The sequence below is a fragment of the Salvelinus namaycush genome, chromosome 34 (genome assembly GCF_016432855.1).
Source record: "Salvelinus namaycush isolate Seneca chromosome 34, SaNama_1.0, whole genome shotgun sequence".
Taxonomy (NCBI): domain Eukaryota; kingdom Metazoa; phylum Chordata; class Actinopteri; order Salmoniformes; family Salmonidae; genus Salvelinus; species Salvelinus namaycush.
The window spans coordinates 21,615,341-21,630,348 of record NC_052340.1 but is presented as its reverse complement, the minus strand read 5'-3'; the positions used below and the strand labels follow the sequence as shown (position 1 = coordinate 21,630,348).

Sequence of the window (15,008 nt, the reverse complement as noted above, 5' to 3'; positions counted from 1 at the left end):
ATACCATCTACCACAACATGGACGTCAAACCAGTGAGGTGCTCTTTTCACTGAAATGTCCTCCAACAATGTGCCTGTACTTTCCATTCTTCATACAGTTCATTGACATAACAGCAACAATGTCCTGTAATGTTCTTTTCAATGTGGCAGCATTTGTTGAAAAGGAAAATGCTCCTTCGTCTCTCATGGTCTTCCTCCCCTAGTCCATACCCTCAAAGTACCTCAGGAAGCCATTGGACTTTTTGTGATTTTCCCACGTCGCTTCGGTTGTTTCCTTGAGTAGACAATAGCCCCCAGGTCTACTCACAGGTTAATGTGTGTCTGTCAGAATGTGACCACAACACAGCTCTGGGAAGAAGAGACGTGATGACGGCCATGCGCTGGGGGATGCTGACCTTTATTTGGACGCCTCTAAGTGCTAGTGGTTCTGCCAATTCCGTTCCATGCCTGCACTGACCACATTCACAGCCCCCTTCACTGGTTGCAATGACTCATGGTTCTTAAAACGTTTTTGATTGACAGTTACCTAAAGTGAGTAAAGGGCTATTTTCTGTTTAGTGTGTGCGCCTTGTCTAGAAGACTGACTATGTACCTTTTTAAAGATCATTCAAATAGGTCAAAGAGAAAAGTCGCTTTGAGAAGTCAAGCACTCATTCATTTAATCTGAGAGAAACAGACCACACAATACATAACACTCTGCAGGAGATAAGACCAAACCTAGAGGTGATTTTCTTTTAGGAATTATACATTTCTTCATCTTCCCTCCATGCAGCCTCTGTGGAAGACAACAGCCCTTCAACTGCTACAGTTCTCCTCCCTCCATGTCACTCAATACAGGATGAGAGGGAGGGAAAGGAATGAGGGAGTGAGGTAAAGATGAGGGAGCAGAGAAGAGTGAAAGGAGGAATGTTGATGGGCATCATGGAGAGTGTGAAGGCAGTAGAATAGACCGGTGAGGGTAGAGATTACATCTTTCGTGATGAATATGATGGAAAGTACAGGCATAAGAGGTAAAGGACAGGAGAGTGCAGAGAGTAATAATATGGACGATGATGGAAAACTGGTTGGAGAGGGTGAGAAGTAGGGAGAAATAAATGGGTTGAGTAGGGGGAGAGGGAAGAGAAGGGAGGGAGCCAATAGCCACTGTTGTAAGATTATACCCCAGTCAACAGGATATAATCAGAGCTCAATTGTAAATCAGCATAGTAGCGCAGCTCAAATCAAGCTGCCACAACAAACTGTCAAGAAACGGGGTGTATCAAGGATAAGCCCCTTTTAGACAGATCGAGGACCTGATTTGATCCTACCTTTCCGCAAGGGAGTAAATTAATTACTAAATTCCAAGGGCAGGGATGATCTCATTTAACTGATATTTGATTTCCAATGCCTGGTCTTAGCCTCAAACTGTGATGCTGTGTCCAGCATCATGCCCTGAAGCGCTTCCTCATCCTTCAAATCCTTGCTTCTTAACCTACATTTCAGCACTAAAGCCGTCACCTGAGATCCATTTTTTTGTAACCCTTATTTTACCAGGTAAGTTGACAAGAAAAACATTCATTTACAGCAATGACCTGGTGAATAGTTACAGGGGAAAGGAAGGGGGGGGGGGTGAATGAGCCAATTGCTATAACACAAGGTTATGTACACTTCTGGTAATGGGCAGGTAACCCTACCTATAGGATGATAGTAACCATTTAGGGAAATGTTTCCTTCCTTACAACTGAACTCTAACACCACTTGTGTTAAATCATCAGTAGCACTTTGCTGTCCTGCTGTGATCTTGATATGATCGACAGACAGATGTATGCTGTAAAACATGACAGGGTTTTCTGAATGGTCAGGGAAAGCTGCTTTGTCTGAACTGTGATCACAGAACAGGCTTTGTTCTCTGTTCAAAGCCTGCCCCATGGGACATCAGCTTCAGAAAACGTCCCTGACTAAATATCAAACACAGGCATCCAACTACAGCGACATACTTTAAGTCACAGTGAAATAACTGAATGACTATATTTTTGGTTCAAAGGCATAGTGTTGTGAATGTGCTGGGCAGCATTGAGGCTTCCATTCATTTGGATGACACTGGCATACTGAGGTGACAGTAGGTCCAACTGGACAGAAAACACCAGCGTGTTTGGTTCAGTTTCTTTGTGTTTTATTCACATTTAAAAGATTATCATGGCAGCACATTCCTCGATCAGTCTCTCTCAGCGAGACTTCCTGTCTCACCCGGGTCACTTCCTGTCCGGCAAATAGAGCTCAAAACCATAGAAAACAAAAATCAGAAACAAAGTAAATCCCCAGTCATAAAAACAGAACAATATACTTAAAGGAATAGTCACCATCAGGATAAGAACGGAAAGAGGGAAAAAAAAGCAGCAGGTCTTTTTTTTGTCTCCTGTGAGATGTGCTTTCTCTGAGCAGGCACATCAACAGTAACAGCAGATTGGCCCTCAGACCAACCTCAGCTTTAACACATCACACTGACTGACCACATGCCATGTATGTCCACAATGGCACCCTATTCCCTACATAGTGCACGCCATTTGATCAAGCTGATCAAACGCAGTGCACTATGTAGGAAATAGGGTGCCACTGTGGACGCACACCCAGTCACTCACCCAGACAGAGTCATGGATCCAATGAAACCCACTGATAAATAAAGGGAGACTGCCAGTTGAGAGGGAGGTGCAGTGCAGCAGGGGACTAGAGATATCAGGGCTGCAGTGTTGCCAAACTCAGTGGGTCAGACTGATGTCTTAGGGTGCCTGTTGCAGAGCAAGGCCGACACGCACCAACCCACACATGCATAAAACCTCACACACACTGAAAACAGCCCCTCTGAGCATGAGCTAGTGTTTGCATATGCATGCTTTGAACGATGTTCGCGTCCCTGTGGCTAGGGGCTGGTGAGCCTCAGTAGAGCCTGCTAGAGTCTAAATATCTACATGTGCAGAGAGGCTTCCAGAGAGTCTATAGATGTACAGTAACTGTGCATCATCCCCAAAATGCCCTGTTCCTCCAGGAATATATTCTAGAAGCTTCCATGCTATAGACCCAATGAGAAGACAGCATCATAGCCCAACACTTCTGCTAGAGTCCAGTCTCAAGCCCATCTACCTCTGTCTGTCCATCAATCGCTCATCTGTCCATCTGGGGGACAGCAGTGAGCAAATTGAAACAATGGAGTTCAAAATGGACAAATCCTAAAAGGAAACTCGCAACTCCTTTATAGGCTTCCTCCCGACCATCATCATCCTCAGTAGATGTCCAGTGGTTCAGGGTTCAATTGTTTGTGGTTGACCGTAGTGAAATGTAGCCGTCGTCAAGCAGTTGTTCGTTGTCCTGGTGAGTGTAGGTTCACTGGTACTGGAGGTAGTTCTTGATGGTCTCTGGCAGAGGGAGGGTGTCTATCTGGTTGACTCGGTCCCGCCCCAGAGCCAGCCTGGCCACTCGCCTGCACAGGTCCATCAGGGGGAGGGGCTCCGCTGTGACAGACAGGAGAGAAGAGAGGACTTTAAAACGGGGTAAAAAAATATGAATGTTTACATACATTTACAGATGTAATATATGCTATTTCAGAGGGAGTGCATTTAATATAAGTGTAGACTGAGCAATATGATATCATCCTCAGAAGAGCTTTTAAGTGCATGTGTTTGTCAGAGAGATCTTCCCACACACACAAACTTTGATAATGAGTGCGCCCTTCACGGACGTCAGCTTGACCGTTCCACCTGCCATGACCATGTGTTTGTACTGGACTCACAGAGCAGACACTCTCCTGAGCATCTGTGTGAAGGTGATACTCAGGGGCTCGCCACACACAGTCTCCCTCACTGTTGAGTCACTGGCCACATGGCTTTGAATAGACAGGGTGGACGGTGTCAAGGAGGACCCTAGGGAATCCTCTAAATGGACTGGTGCCCTTGTAGCTACGTGACCACTAAACAACACAGTAAGATATATATAGACACACTAACATTAGCCTCTCCTGTATTTTACACTAAGATGTTTCCATAGGAAGGTTGTGATACCAACGCAGGCTTGCTGGTACACTACTTGACATGATCCATTTCACAATTTCAGCATCATATAATTCATGTTCTTAAATGAACAAAGATGAAAAAGAAACTTGCGAGGTGTTGGGTTGAGTAAACCACTTCAAGGAACAGTAACATAGCATGTTATTCAGTAGAGCCATGGGAATTGCATAGGAGGGATGATAATTATGATGCTGCTGCTGCTTCCTGGAAACTGTCCAATCACCCAGCTGGCGCAAATGTTGCCGTCCGGCGACCAATGGTGCCGTCAAACAGCGGGAATCTGAGCAGGAACCTGCTATTGTCTTCGGTGCATCAACTGTCTGGCTGAGCTATCAGACACCACACTGCGCCAGTGAGTGTGCCTGCATGGAGAAACGTGTATGGTGCTCATCTTTTGAGAGTCATGCTTAGTTTGAAATAGTCCTCAGAAAAAAAAGGACAAAGGGGACAGGAAGGGGGAAGAAGGCACACAGAGCCCAACAGAGTCCATAACAGCTACAAGTTGAACCAGCACATCTGCCTTGGCGTGCTGAACTGCATGCCATGTGAGCTCATGAAAACCCAAAACATACTTCAAACATGGGGGAAAAAGCAAACAGGACAGGAGGTATTAAGTATTAATGAAAGCAAATGAACTGGAAGTGGTTCAGTTAAATGAACTAGAAAGTAACTCTCCATCCTGCTCTTCCTGTCCCCTTCATGTCCCCCCCGCGGGGACTCTCGGACTGATTCAGGCCTGGGCTCAGGTCCTACCCACAGCAGTCCAGGGCTATAGCACTGGGAGGATCAGGAGCATGCACTAGGCTTGTATATAGGTTGTAACAGATGACCTACATATAGGCCTACACATACATGTAGAAAGACATGTGTAGACACACCTTCCTATGACTAATATACCGAGCAGTCCCAGTACAAAGTGTCTGAGATAGAGGGAGCAGGGGAATTTGGGACAGCAACAGAGCTCTCCCTCTCCCCCTCTGTGTGAGAAGAAAGCAGACTGACTGGTGCATTGAGGTGTAACAGGTTGGTCCCTTTCACTGACACCATCCTCCAGGCTATTTCAGAGCTACTGGATGCAGGTGACCCAAAAAGTGTGCTGTGTGTGTTCAAAACACAACCCACTTGTGTAATTTCAGGAGACACGCATTAAGAAGGTATCTTGATCCTGCTGTCCCAGTTTCCTCTCCATCTGTGTCTCGGATCAATCTCTGCCTCCAGCTCTCGTTTCCTCTCAGCCAGGAGTGATGCCAATAGAACTGACGTCAGGATATTCAGTGAGGAACAGACTTGTTGACTCCAGACTGGGAGCTTATCTAATCAATATGGAGAACTGTCAGTGGAGCGTGTGGAGAAGGATAACATCTCAAACTGTGCACCAGTTCCAATGACCACCTCGTGATTGGGAGTGAGTGTGTGTGTGATGTACATGTATAATGTGTGTGTGCGGGGGGGGGGCGGCAAATGTATAAAATGACCATCTTGTGACAAGACCTGTGTGTGTGTGTGTGTGTGTGTGTGTGTGTGTGTGTGTGTCAATGCATAAAATTTGCACCTCATCCTGACAAGGAACGTCTGCGTGACTGATTTTTCCAATAAGTACGCATGGGAAAGTACGTACAACAGTGACTACGTAGAAGTGGAGCATCTGAGTCTAATTCATTGACCAATCCCCAAGAGAACATCACAGGTAGAGTGAGAAAGAATGAATGGAAAGAGCAATGAGTAAGAGAAAGGAGGGAGAGAAAGGGCAAGCCTCAGCCTCTCAAATTGGAAATCATTGACTTGAGCTGAATCCAATTGCTCACTGAACTAAGACGACGGTAGAAATGTCACTCTTCCTTTTGGGCTGGAGCGTTATTACCCGACAGAACCAAATGATCTAGCCCCTGATCTCCAGACAGAACCAAACGCTCCAGTCCATTCAACCACCGATCCCTGCAGTGCCTCTCTACACTCTGGTCCTCAGCATAATAAAGCCTGTTATAGCCCTGATTACTCACAGACCCTACGGGCACACACACACTTTTGAAAAGTCTGTACCTAGCCATGAGCATTATAAGAATATGAGCGCTATTGTCTGAGTATCTATTCAGAGACATTGAGTCTGATGCTCTAAAGCACTGTACCAGAAAGGGTTTACACCTCTGTGCAAGACATTGAGTCCACAAACAATACAATTGTGGATAGTCAGATTAATATAGTTTAAACCATTTACATGATTTGCAAAATAACGATTTCCCTAATAATCCTGATGGGACTTAAATAAATGCAGAAAATCACCAATTAAAAATATTATTTCTACCACTGACAGTTATTTTTACGAAGCCCTTTTTTGATTCCGAGTTGTGATTCCGAGTTTGTAAGTGAAAATTAGTTCTAAGATTCATACTTTGTTTTTCCCGAGCTCACTTCACTCGTGCATAAGAGGGAGGCTTGCGCTACCCAGTGCTGGCACATGCGCAGAGCAAATACACCACTGCAATCAAATCAAATTTGTCACATGCGCCAAATACAACAACCTTACCTTGAAATACTTACAAGACCTTAACAATGCAGTTCAAGAAAGAGTTGATTAAATATTTACAGAATAAAAAAATCTTACAAAAGTAACAAATGTATATAACAAGGCTAGATATTGGGGGTACTGGTACCGAGTCAATGTAGATAGTCCGGGTGGCCATTTGATTAGTTGTCTTACGGCTTGCGGGTAGAAGCTGTTAAGGAGCCTTTTGGTCCTAGACTTGGCGCTCCAGTACCGCTTGCCGTGCAGTAGCAGAGAGAAGTCTGACAATTTTTTGGGCCTTCCTCTGACACCGCCTACTAGGTCCTGGATGTCAGGAAGCTTGTCCCCAGTGATGTACTGGGCCGTACACACTACCCTCTGTAGTGCCTAACGGTCAGATCCCGAGCAGTTGCCATACCAGACAGTGATGCAACCGGTCAGGATGCTCTCGATGGTGCAGCTGTAGAACTTTGAGGATCTGGGGACATGCCAAATCTTTCCAGTCTCCCGAGGGGGAAAGGTGTTGTGCCCTCTTTACAACTGTCTTGGTGTGTTTGGACTATGATAGTTTGTTGGGGATGTGGACACCAAGGAACTTGAAACACTCAACCCAATCCCCTTCAGTCCCATTGATGATAATGGGGACCTGTTCGGCCCTCCTTTTCCTATAGTTCACGATCAACTCCTTGGTCTTGCTCACATTGTGGCTCCCGAGTGGCTCAGCAGTCTAAGACACTGCATCTCAGTGCTAGAGGCGTCACTACAGACCCTGGTTTAATTCCATGCTGTATTACAACCAGCTGTGATTGGGAGTCCAATAGGACGGCGCACAATTGGCCCAGCATCGTCCGGGTTAGGCCGAGGTAGGCAGTCATTGTAAATAAGAATTTATTTAACTAGGCAAGTCTGTTAACCTGTTATGGCTGCAAGGGTCAGTATTGAGTGGCCAGTTAAATAGTGCCCATTTCAAACGGCCTCGTACTCAATTCTTGCTCGTACAATATGCATATTATTATTACTATTGGATAGAAAACTCTCTAGTTTCTAAAACCGTTTGAATTATTTCTCTGAGTGAAACAGAACTCATTCTGCAGCACTTTTCCTGACCAGGAAGTGGAATGTCAGAAATATATGCTCTGTTCAACTTCCTGCCTATACATGGTCATGATACGCAAGAGTCTACGTACACTTCATACGCCTTCCTCTGGGTGTCAAGAGGCTGTGAGAGAAGAAATTTTGTGTTTATCTTGGTCTGAGGTGGAATAAAAGCTATTTCTTTGACGTGACCGTCCACTTCCTGTTTCTGGAGCGCGCGAAAGAGGACATGGATATGCCTTCTGTTTTGCTCCCGTTATGGACGACTAACATCTCCGTCTTAGAATTTATTTGATACATGTGACCATATCATCGTAACGTATGTTTTTTCAATATAGTTTAATCAGATTATTGAAATTTTTTCGGGAGTTTTGCCGTGTTCCGTTCTCTGACTTTGTTGACGTTGGAGTGATCCGTGCCACTTGGCAAGTGCCCATGCTAAATGAAGAGGGATATTTGCCGTTCCAGATCAAAACAACGACTGTTCTGGACAAAGGACACCTTGTCCAACATTCTGACGGAAGATCACCAAAAGTAAGAAACATTTTATGATGCTATTTCTAATATCTGTCGTGCATGTGAACTGGTCGTGGGCGCCCAAGTGTTTCTGGCTATTGTGGCTACGCTAATATAGCGCTACATTTTGTTTTCGCTGTAAAACATTTAATAAATCGGAAATATTGTCTGGAATCACAAGATGCCTGTCTTTCAATTGCTGTACACTATGTATTTTTCAGAAATGTTTTATGATGAGTAATTAGGTATTTGATGTTGGTGTCTGTAAATATTATGGCTGCTTTCGGTGCAATTTCTGATTGTAGCTGAAATGTAAACTATGATTTATACCTGAAATATGCAAATTTTTCGAACAAAACATATGCTATACAATAAATATGTTATCAGACTGTCATCTGATGAAGTTGTTTCTTGGTTAGTGGCTATTTATATCTTTATTTGGTCGAATTTGTGATAGCTACTGATGGAGTAAAAACTGATGGAGTAAGAATAGTGGTGTCTTTTGCTAACGTGGTTAGCTAATAGATTTACATATTGTGTCTTCCCTGTAAAACATTTTAAAAATCGGACATGCTGGCTTGATTCACAAGATGTGTACCTTTCATCTGGTGTCTTGGACTTGTTAATGTGTGAAAGTTAAATATTTAAAAAATATATCTTTTGAATTTCGCGCCCTGCACTTGAGCTGGATGTTGTCATAAGTGTACCGGTGTCGGGCTGCAGCCATAAGTTAAGAACAAAGTTTTTTTGTTTTTTTTTAATGGTTGTCCTGGCACCACACTGCCAGGTCGCTGACCTCCTCCCTATAGGCTGTCTCATCATTTTCGGTGATAAGGCCTACCACTGTTGTGTCATCAGCAAACGTAATGATTGTGTTGGAGTCGTGCTTGGCCACACAGTCGTGGGTGAACAGGGAGTACAGGAGGGGACTAAGCACACACCCCTGAAGTGCCCCAGTGTTGAGGATCAGTATGGCAGATGTGTTGTTGCCTACCCTTACCACCTGGGTCGGCCCGTCAGGAAGTCCAGGATGCAGTCGCAGAGGGAGGTGTTTAGTCCCAGGGTCATTAGCTTAGTGATGAGCTTTGTGGGCACTATGGTGTTGAATGTAGAGCTGTAGTCAATAAACAGCATTCTCACATAGGTGTTCCTTTTGTCCAGGTGGGAAAGGGCAGTGTGGAGCGCGATTGAGATTGCATCTGTGGATCTGTTGGGGCGGTATGCAAATTGGAGTGAGTCTAGGGTTTCTGGCATGATAGTGTTGATGTGAGCCATGACCAGCCTTTCAAAGCACTTGATGGCTACAGACGTGAGTGCTACGGGCGGTAATGGTTTAGGCAGGCTACCTTCGCTTTCTTGGGCACAGGGACTACGGTGGTCTGTTTGAAGCATGTATACAACCATTCAAAAGTTTAGGGTCACTTAGAAAAAGTCCTTGTTTTTGAAAGAAAAGCTCATTTTTGGTCCATTAAAATATAAAATTGATCAGAAAGTGTAGACATTGTTAATGTAGTAAATTACTATTGTAGCTGGAAACGGCTGATTTATGAAATATCTACATAGGCGGACAGAGGCCCATTATCAGCAACCATCACTCCTGTGTTCCAATGGCACGTTGTGGTATCCAATCCAAGTTTATCATTTTAAAAGGCTAATTGATCATTAGAAAACCCTTTTGCAATTATGTTAGCACAGCTGAAACTTGTTCTGATTAAAGAAGCAATAAAACTGGCCTTCTTTAGACTAGTTGAGTATCTGGAGCATCAGCAATTGTGGGTTCGATTTGTGAATTGTGGGTATTATTTAAATTAAAAATAATTATTTATAACCTTGTCAATGTCTTGACAATATTTCCTATTCATTTTGCAACTCATTTCATGTATGTTTTCATGGAAAACAAGGACATTTCTAAGTGACACCAAACTTTTGAACGATAGTGTAGGTATTAGACTCGGACAAGGAGAGGTTGAAAATGCCAGTCGTGGCACTTTCCAGTTGGTCCGCGCATGCTCGCAGTACACATCCTGGTAATCCATATGTCCCGCAGCTTTGTGAATGTTGACCTGTTTAAAAAGGTCTTGCTCACATAGGCTACGGAGAGCGTGATCACACAGTCGTCCGGAACAGTTGGTAGTCTCATGCATGCTTCAGTGTTGCTTAACCTGTTTGGGCTGCAGGGGCAGTATTGAGTAGCCTGGATAAAAGGTGCCCATTTCAAACGGCCTCGTACTCAATTCTTGCTCGTACAATATGCATATTATTATTACTATTGGATAGAAAACACTCTAGTTTCTAAAACCGTTTGAATTATATCTGTGAGTAAAACAGAAGTCATTTTGCAGCAAACTTCCTGACAGGAAGTGGAAAATCTGAAATCGATGCTCTGTTCTAGGGCCTGCCTATAAATGTCCTTGATATATATCAGTATACATGCACTTCATACGTCTTCCACTAGATGTCGACAGGCAGTGAGAGAAGAAATGGAGTGTATAACTTGATCTGGGGTCGAATAAAAGCTCTTTGTATGACGTGTCACCAGTTTCCTGTTTTCTGGAGCGCGCGCGAAGGGACCTGGTATTGCCTTCTTGAAAGGCTGTCGTTATAGACGACTAATATCTCCGGCTTTGATTTTATTTGATACATGTGACAATATCATCGTAAAGTATGTTTTTTCAATATAGTTTTATTAGATTATTGAATTTTTTTTCGGGACGTTAGGCGTGTTGCTTTGTCTGCGTATGTTCAGGAAGGAGAGCTTCGCGCCACTTTGCTAGCTTTCCGTGCTAATTGCCTGGAGAAGAGGACATTCTAAATCCAAACAACGATTGTTCTGTACAAAGGACCCCTTGTACAACATTCTGATGGAAGATCGTCAAAAGTAGGACCCATTTTATGATGTTATTTCATATATCTGTCGTACATGTGTACTAGTAGTTTGCGGCCAGGTTTTGGGCACGCTCTCGCCATAACGTAAACTGCATATCGTAATGAAGTTATTTTTAGAATTCTAACACGGCGATTGCATTAAGAACTAGTGTATCTATCATTTCCTATACAACATGTATTTTTTAGTTATGTTTATGAATAGTTATTTGGTCAGAATATGTGTCAGAAAAAGTGTCAGAAAAATATCCGGACGTTGTGGGAAAAAGATGCTACGTTAGCACAATGTATAACCACTGATTTCAGCTCTAAATATGACATTTTCGAACAAAACATAAGTATATGTATAACCTGATGTTATAGGACTGTCATCTGATGAACCTTATCAAGGTTAGTCAAAAATTATATATCTTTTGCTGGTTTGTTACGATCGCTAACTTTTGCTGCTGGGGAATGGCTTGTGTTTCTGGCTATTGTGGTAAGCTAATATAATGCTATATTGTGTTTTCGCTGTAAAACACTTAAGAAATCGGAAATATTGGCTGGAATCACAAGATGCCTGTCTTTCATTTGCTGTACACCATGTATTTTTCAGAAATGTTTTATGATGAGTATTTAGGTATTTGACGTTGGTGTGTAATTACTCCGGCTGCTTCGGTGCTATTTCTGACGGTAGCTGTGATGGTAGCTGCAATGTAAAACTGATTTATAGCTCAAATATGCACATTTTTCGAACAAAACAGATTTATTGAATAACATGTTATAAGACTCATCTGATGAAGTTGTTTCTTGGTTAGTTTGGTTGGTTCTTGGTTAGTTAGGTTGGTTTTGTGCATGCTACCTGTGCTGTGAAAAATGTCTGTCCTTTTTTGTATTTGGTGGTGAGCTAACATAAATATATGTGGTGTTTTCGCTGTAAAACATTTTAAAAATCGGACATGTTGGCTGGATTCACAAGATGTTTATCTTTCAAATGCTGTATTGGACTTGTTAATGTGTGAAAGTTAAATATTTCTAAAAAATATATTTTGAATTTCGCGCCCTGCACTTGAGCTGGCTGTTGTCATAAGTGTACCGACCTCGGGCTTGCAGCCAGAAGAAGTTAACTCGAAGGGAGCATAAAAAGGCATTTAGCTCGTCTGGTAGGCTCGCGTCACTGGGCAGCCCACGGCAGGGTTTCGCTTTGTAGTCTAATAGTTTTCAAGCCCTGCCACATCTGACAAGCATCAGAGCCGGTGTAGTTAGATTCAACCTTAATCCTGAATTGACACTGCCTGTTTGATGGTTCGTCTGAGGGCATAGCGGGATTGCTTATACGCATCCGGATTAGTGTCCCGCTCCTTGAAAGCGGCAGCTCTAGCCTTTAGCTCGGTGCAGATGTTGCCTGTAATCCATTGGTTCTAGTTGGGAAATGTATGTACGGTCACGACATCGATGCATTTATTGATGAAGCCGATGACTGAGGTGATAATGCCATTGAATGAATCCCGGAACATATTCCAGTCTGTGCTAGCGAAACAGCCACTAGGAGCGCCGCTTCTGGATGAGCATTTTCTTGTTTGCTTATGGCCTTATACAGCTAATTGAGTGCGGTCTTAGTACCAGTATCGTTTTGTGGTGGTGAATAGACAGCTACGAATAATATAGATGAGAACTCTTTGTAGATAGAATACCTCATAAGCTGTAGACAACACTACCTCAGAAGAGCAATACCTCAAGACTTCTTTAATATTAGACATTGCACACCAGCAGCTTTTGACAAATACACACCCCCGCCCCTTGTCTTACCAGACGTAGCTGCTCTGCCCTGCCGAAACACGGAGAAGCCAGCTCTATATTGTCCGTGTCGTTCAGGCAAGTCTCGGTGAAACATAAAATATTCATTTTTAATGTCCTGTTGGTAGGATAGTCTTAAATCATAGATCGTCCAGTTTGCTTTCCAATAATTGCACGTTGGCCAATTAGGAGGGAAGTGGTGGTTTACCTACTCATCTGCGATGAGTAGATCCCGCCCTTCCCCCCCTTTTGTTCATGCTGAAGACAGGATTTGGGCCTTGTCGAGACAAAGCAATATATAAAGAAAAAATCTTTGTCCAGTTCTTAGGTGAGTAATCGCTGTTCTGGTGTCCAGAAGATCTTTTCGGTCATAAGAGACAGTAGCAGCAACATTATGTACAAAATGAGATAAACAATGTGAGGAAGAGAAAAAAAGCCACCCCCTCCGGCACCATTCTCTACTGAAACGCCAATAAACTTCTTAATAGGGGGCACTATTTTCACCTTGGGAAAAAATCGTGCCCAAATTAAACAGCCTCGTACTCTGTTCTAGATCATACAATATGCATATTATTATTACTATTGGATAGACAACTCTGAAGTTTCTAAAACTGTTTGAATTATATCTGTGCGTAAAACAGAACTCATTTGGCTGAAAATGGGGCTCTGTGTCAGGGCCTCCCTATTGAATTGCCTTATATTTATGGATCTGTATGCACTTCATACGCCTTCCACTAGATGTCAACAGGCAGTAGAATGTTGAATGGGATGTCTAGCTTGATGTGAGACCGAATGAGAGCTTTTGGAGTGACAGGTCCGCCCTTTTGGCAGTATTCAACTGCGCACCAGGGAACCCCACATTGTCTTCTGAAATGCGTTAGGTATACACGACGAAATGCTCCGACTCAGACTTTATTGGATACATATGATAATAACATCATAAAGATGGATTTTCAACCGAGTTTGACCAGTTTATTTGACGTTTGTGAATCTTTGAATTTTTTGTTCCATGCGCCAAGAGTTCTTGGACATGTGCTCTCCACATGGCTAGCCAAAGTTGCTAATTCGACAGAAGAAATGGACATTCTAAAACAAAACAACAATTTATTCTGGAACTAGGACTCCTTGCACTACATTCTGATGGAAGATCAAAGGTAAGAGAATATTTATGATGTTATTTCGTATTTTTGTGGTTTATGTTGGCTCCAACAAGGCGGAGAATTGCTGGGCGCTGTCTCACAATATTGCATGCTGTACGTTGTACTAAAGTTATTTTTTCAAATCTAACAGCGGTTGCATTAAGAGGTTTAAGTCCTAATAATTCGAAAGGTTGCTCAGAAAACCAGGTGTTTGAAATTGCTGTATGCTTTGTTTGATTTGACCTTACACCGATTAAAATAAGCAGAACACAGTGGTTAAAAATCAATGTAGAGTCAAAATTGAACTAAGCATACGCCGATTTAAAACCTGGTTTTCTGAGCAATCTTTCCAATTATTAGGACATGACTACTGGCATAACCAGTTTAATATTGAATGATTAGTGTGCATATAAATGTACTCACTGTCTATGAATCTATTCTCCACACTATCAGGGGACACAGCAGAGTTCCATGGCACCGAACAAGAGGAGCCATCCATTCCCAGGCTAGATCTCCCTCCCCAAGCCAGCACTTACTGTACCGTCTCCTCTCCCCATTCAAATAACCGGTTTCTACAGCAACTCCCTGCCATGATTAGAAGTGTAAATATTGAAGCAGGGATTTCAGCATAAATTAAAGAGCGGGAGTGAGTGACAGAGCGAGAGAATGAAAGAGCCAGCGTGAAATAGTGTTAATTTCCAATGGAGGTTTTGCAAAGTGATTGCCTCGTTATTCTCTTGTTTAGCAGTGAATGAGTCCGGCTGCTGGCAGCTTGCCTGTATTGTTGCGTTTTGTGTAGTGCCATCTTATGGGAAGAACAGTGCCATAAGAAAAGCGCTTAGCAGTACAGCCTCATCCCCCCTCTCCTATTGTTGTCTATTTACAGGCTTTGGGGAACACAAACACTAAAGAAATCGATAAAGCTTCTATCAGTGTGAAAGTCGTGCAGAGAAGAAACTAAGTGTTCGTGAGAAATAGAGGATCAGAGAATTGCATTAACTGTGTGTTAAGGGACAATTTATTTTATTGAAAGAGAAGACTCCTTTACCACGGTGAG

The 15,008-nt window shown here is 43.1% G+C and overlaps 1 protein-coding gene across 3 annotated transcripts in view; it reads right to left on the bottom strand.

The window, feature by feature from the left end:
• Positions 1-632: 632 nt before the first annotated feature.
• LOC120029112 (SPRY domain-containing SOCS box protein 4-like) overlaps positions 633-15,008 on the bottom strand; it is a 47,767-nt gene continuing 33,391 nt past the window's right edge. For all 3 annotated transcript variants that reach the window (XM_038974422.1, XM_038974424.1, XM_038974423.1), the window contains exon 3: positions 633-3,484. In XM_038974422.1, coding sequence (XP_038830350.1) covers positions 3,357-3,484 — 128 coding nt within the window. In that variant the 3' untranslated portion in view covers positions 633-3,356. The remainder of the gene's footprint in view (positions 3,485-15,008) is intronic.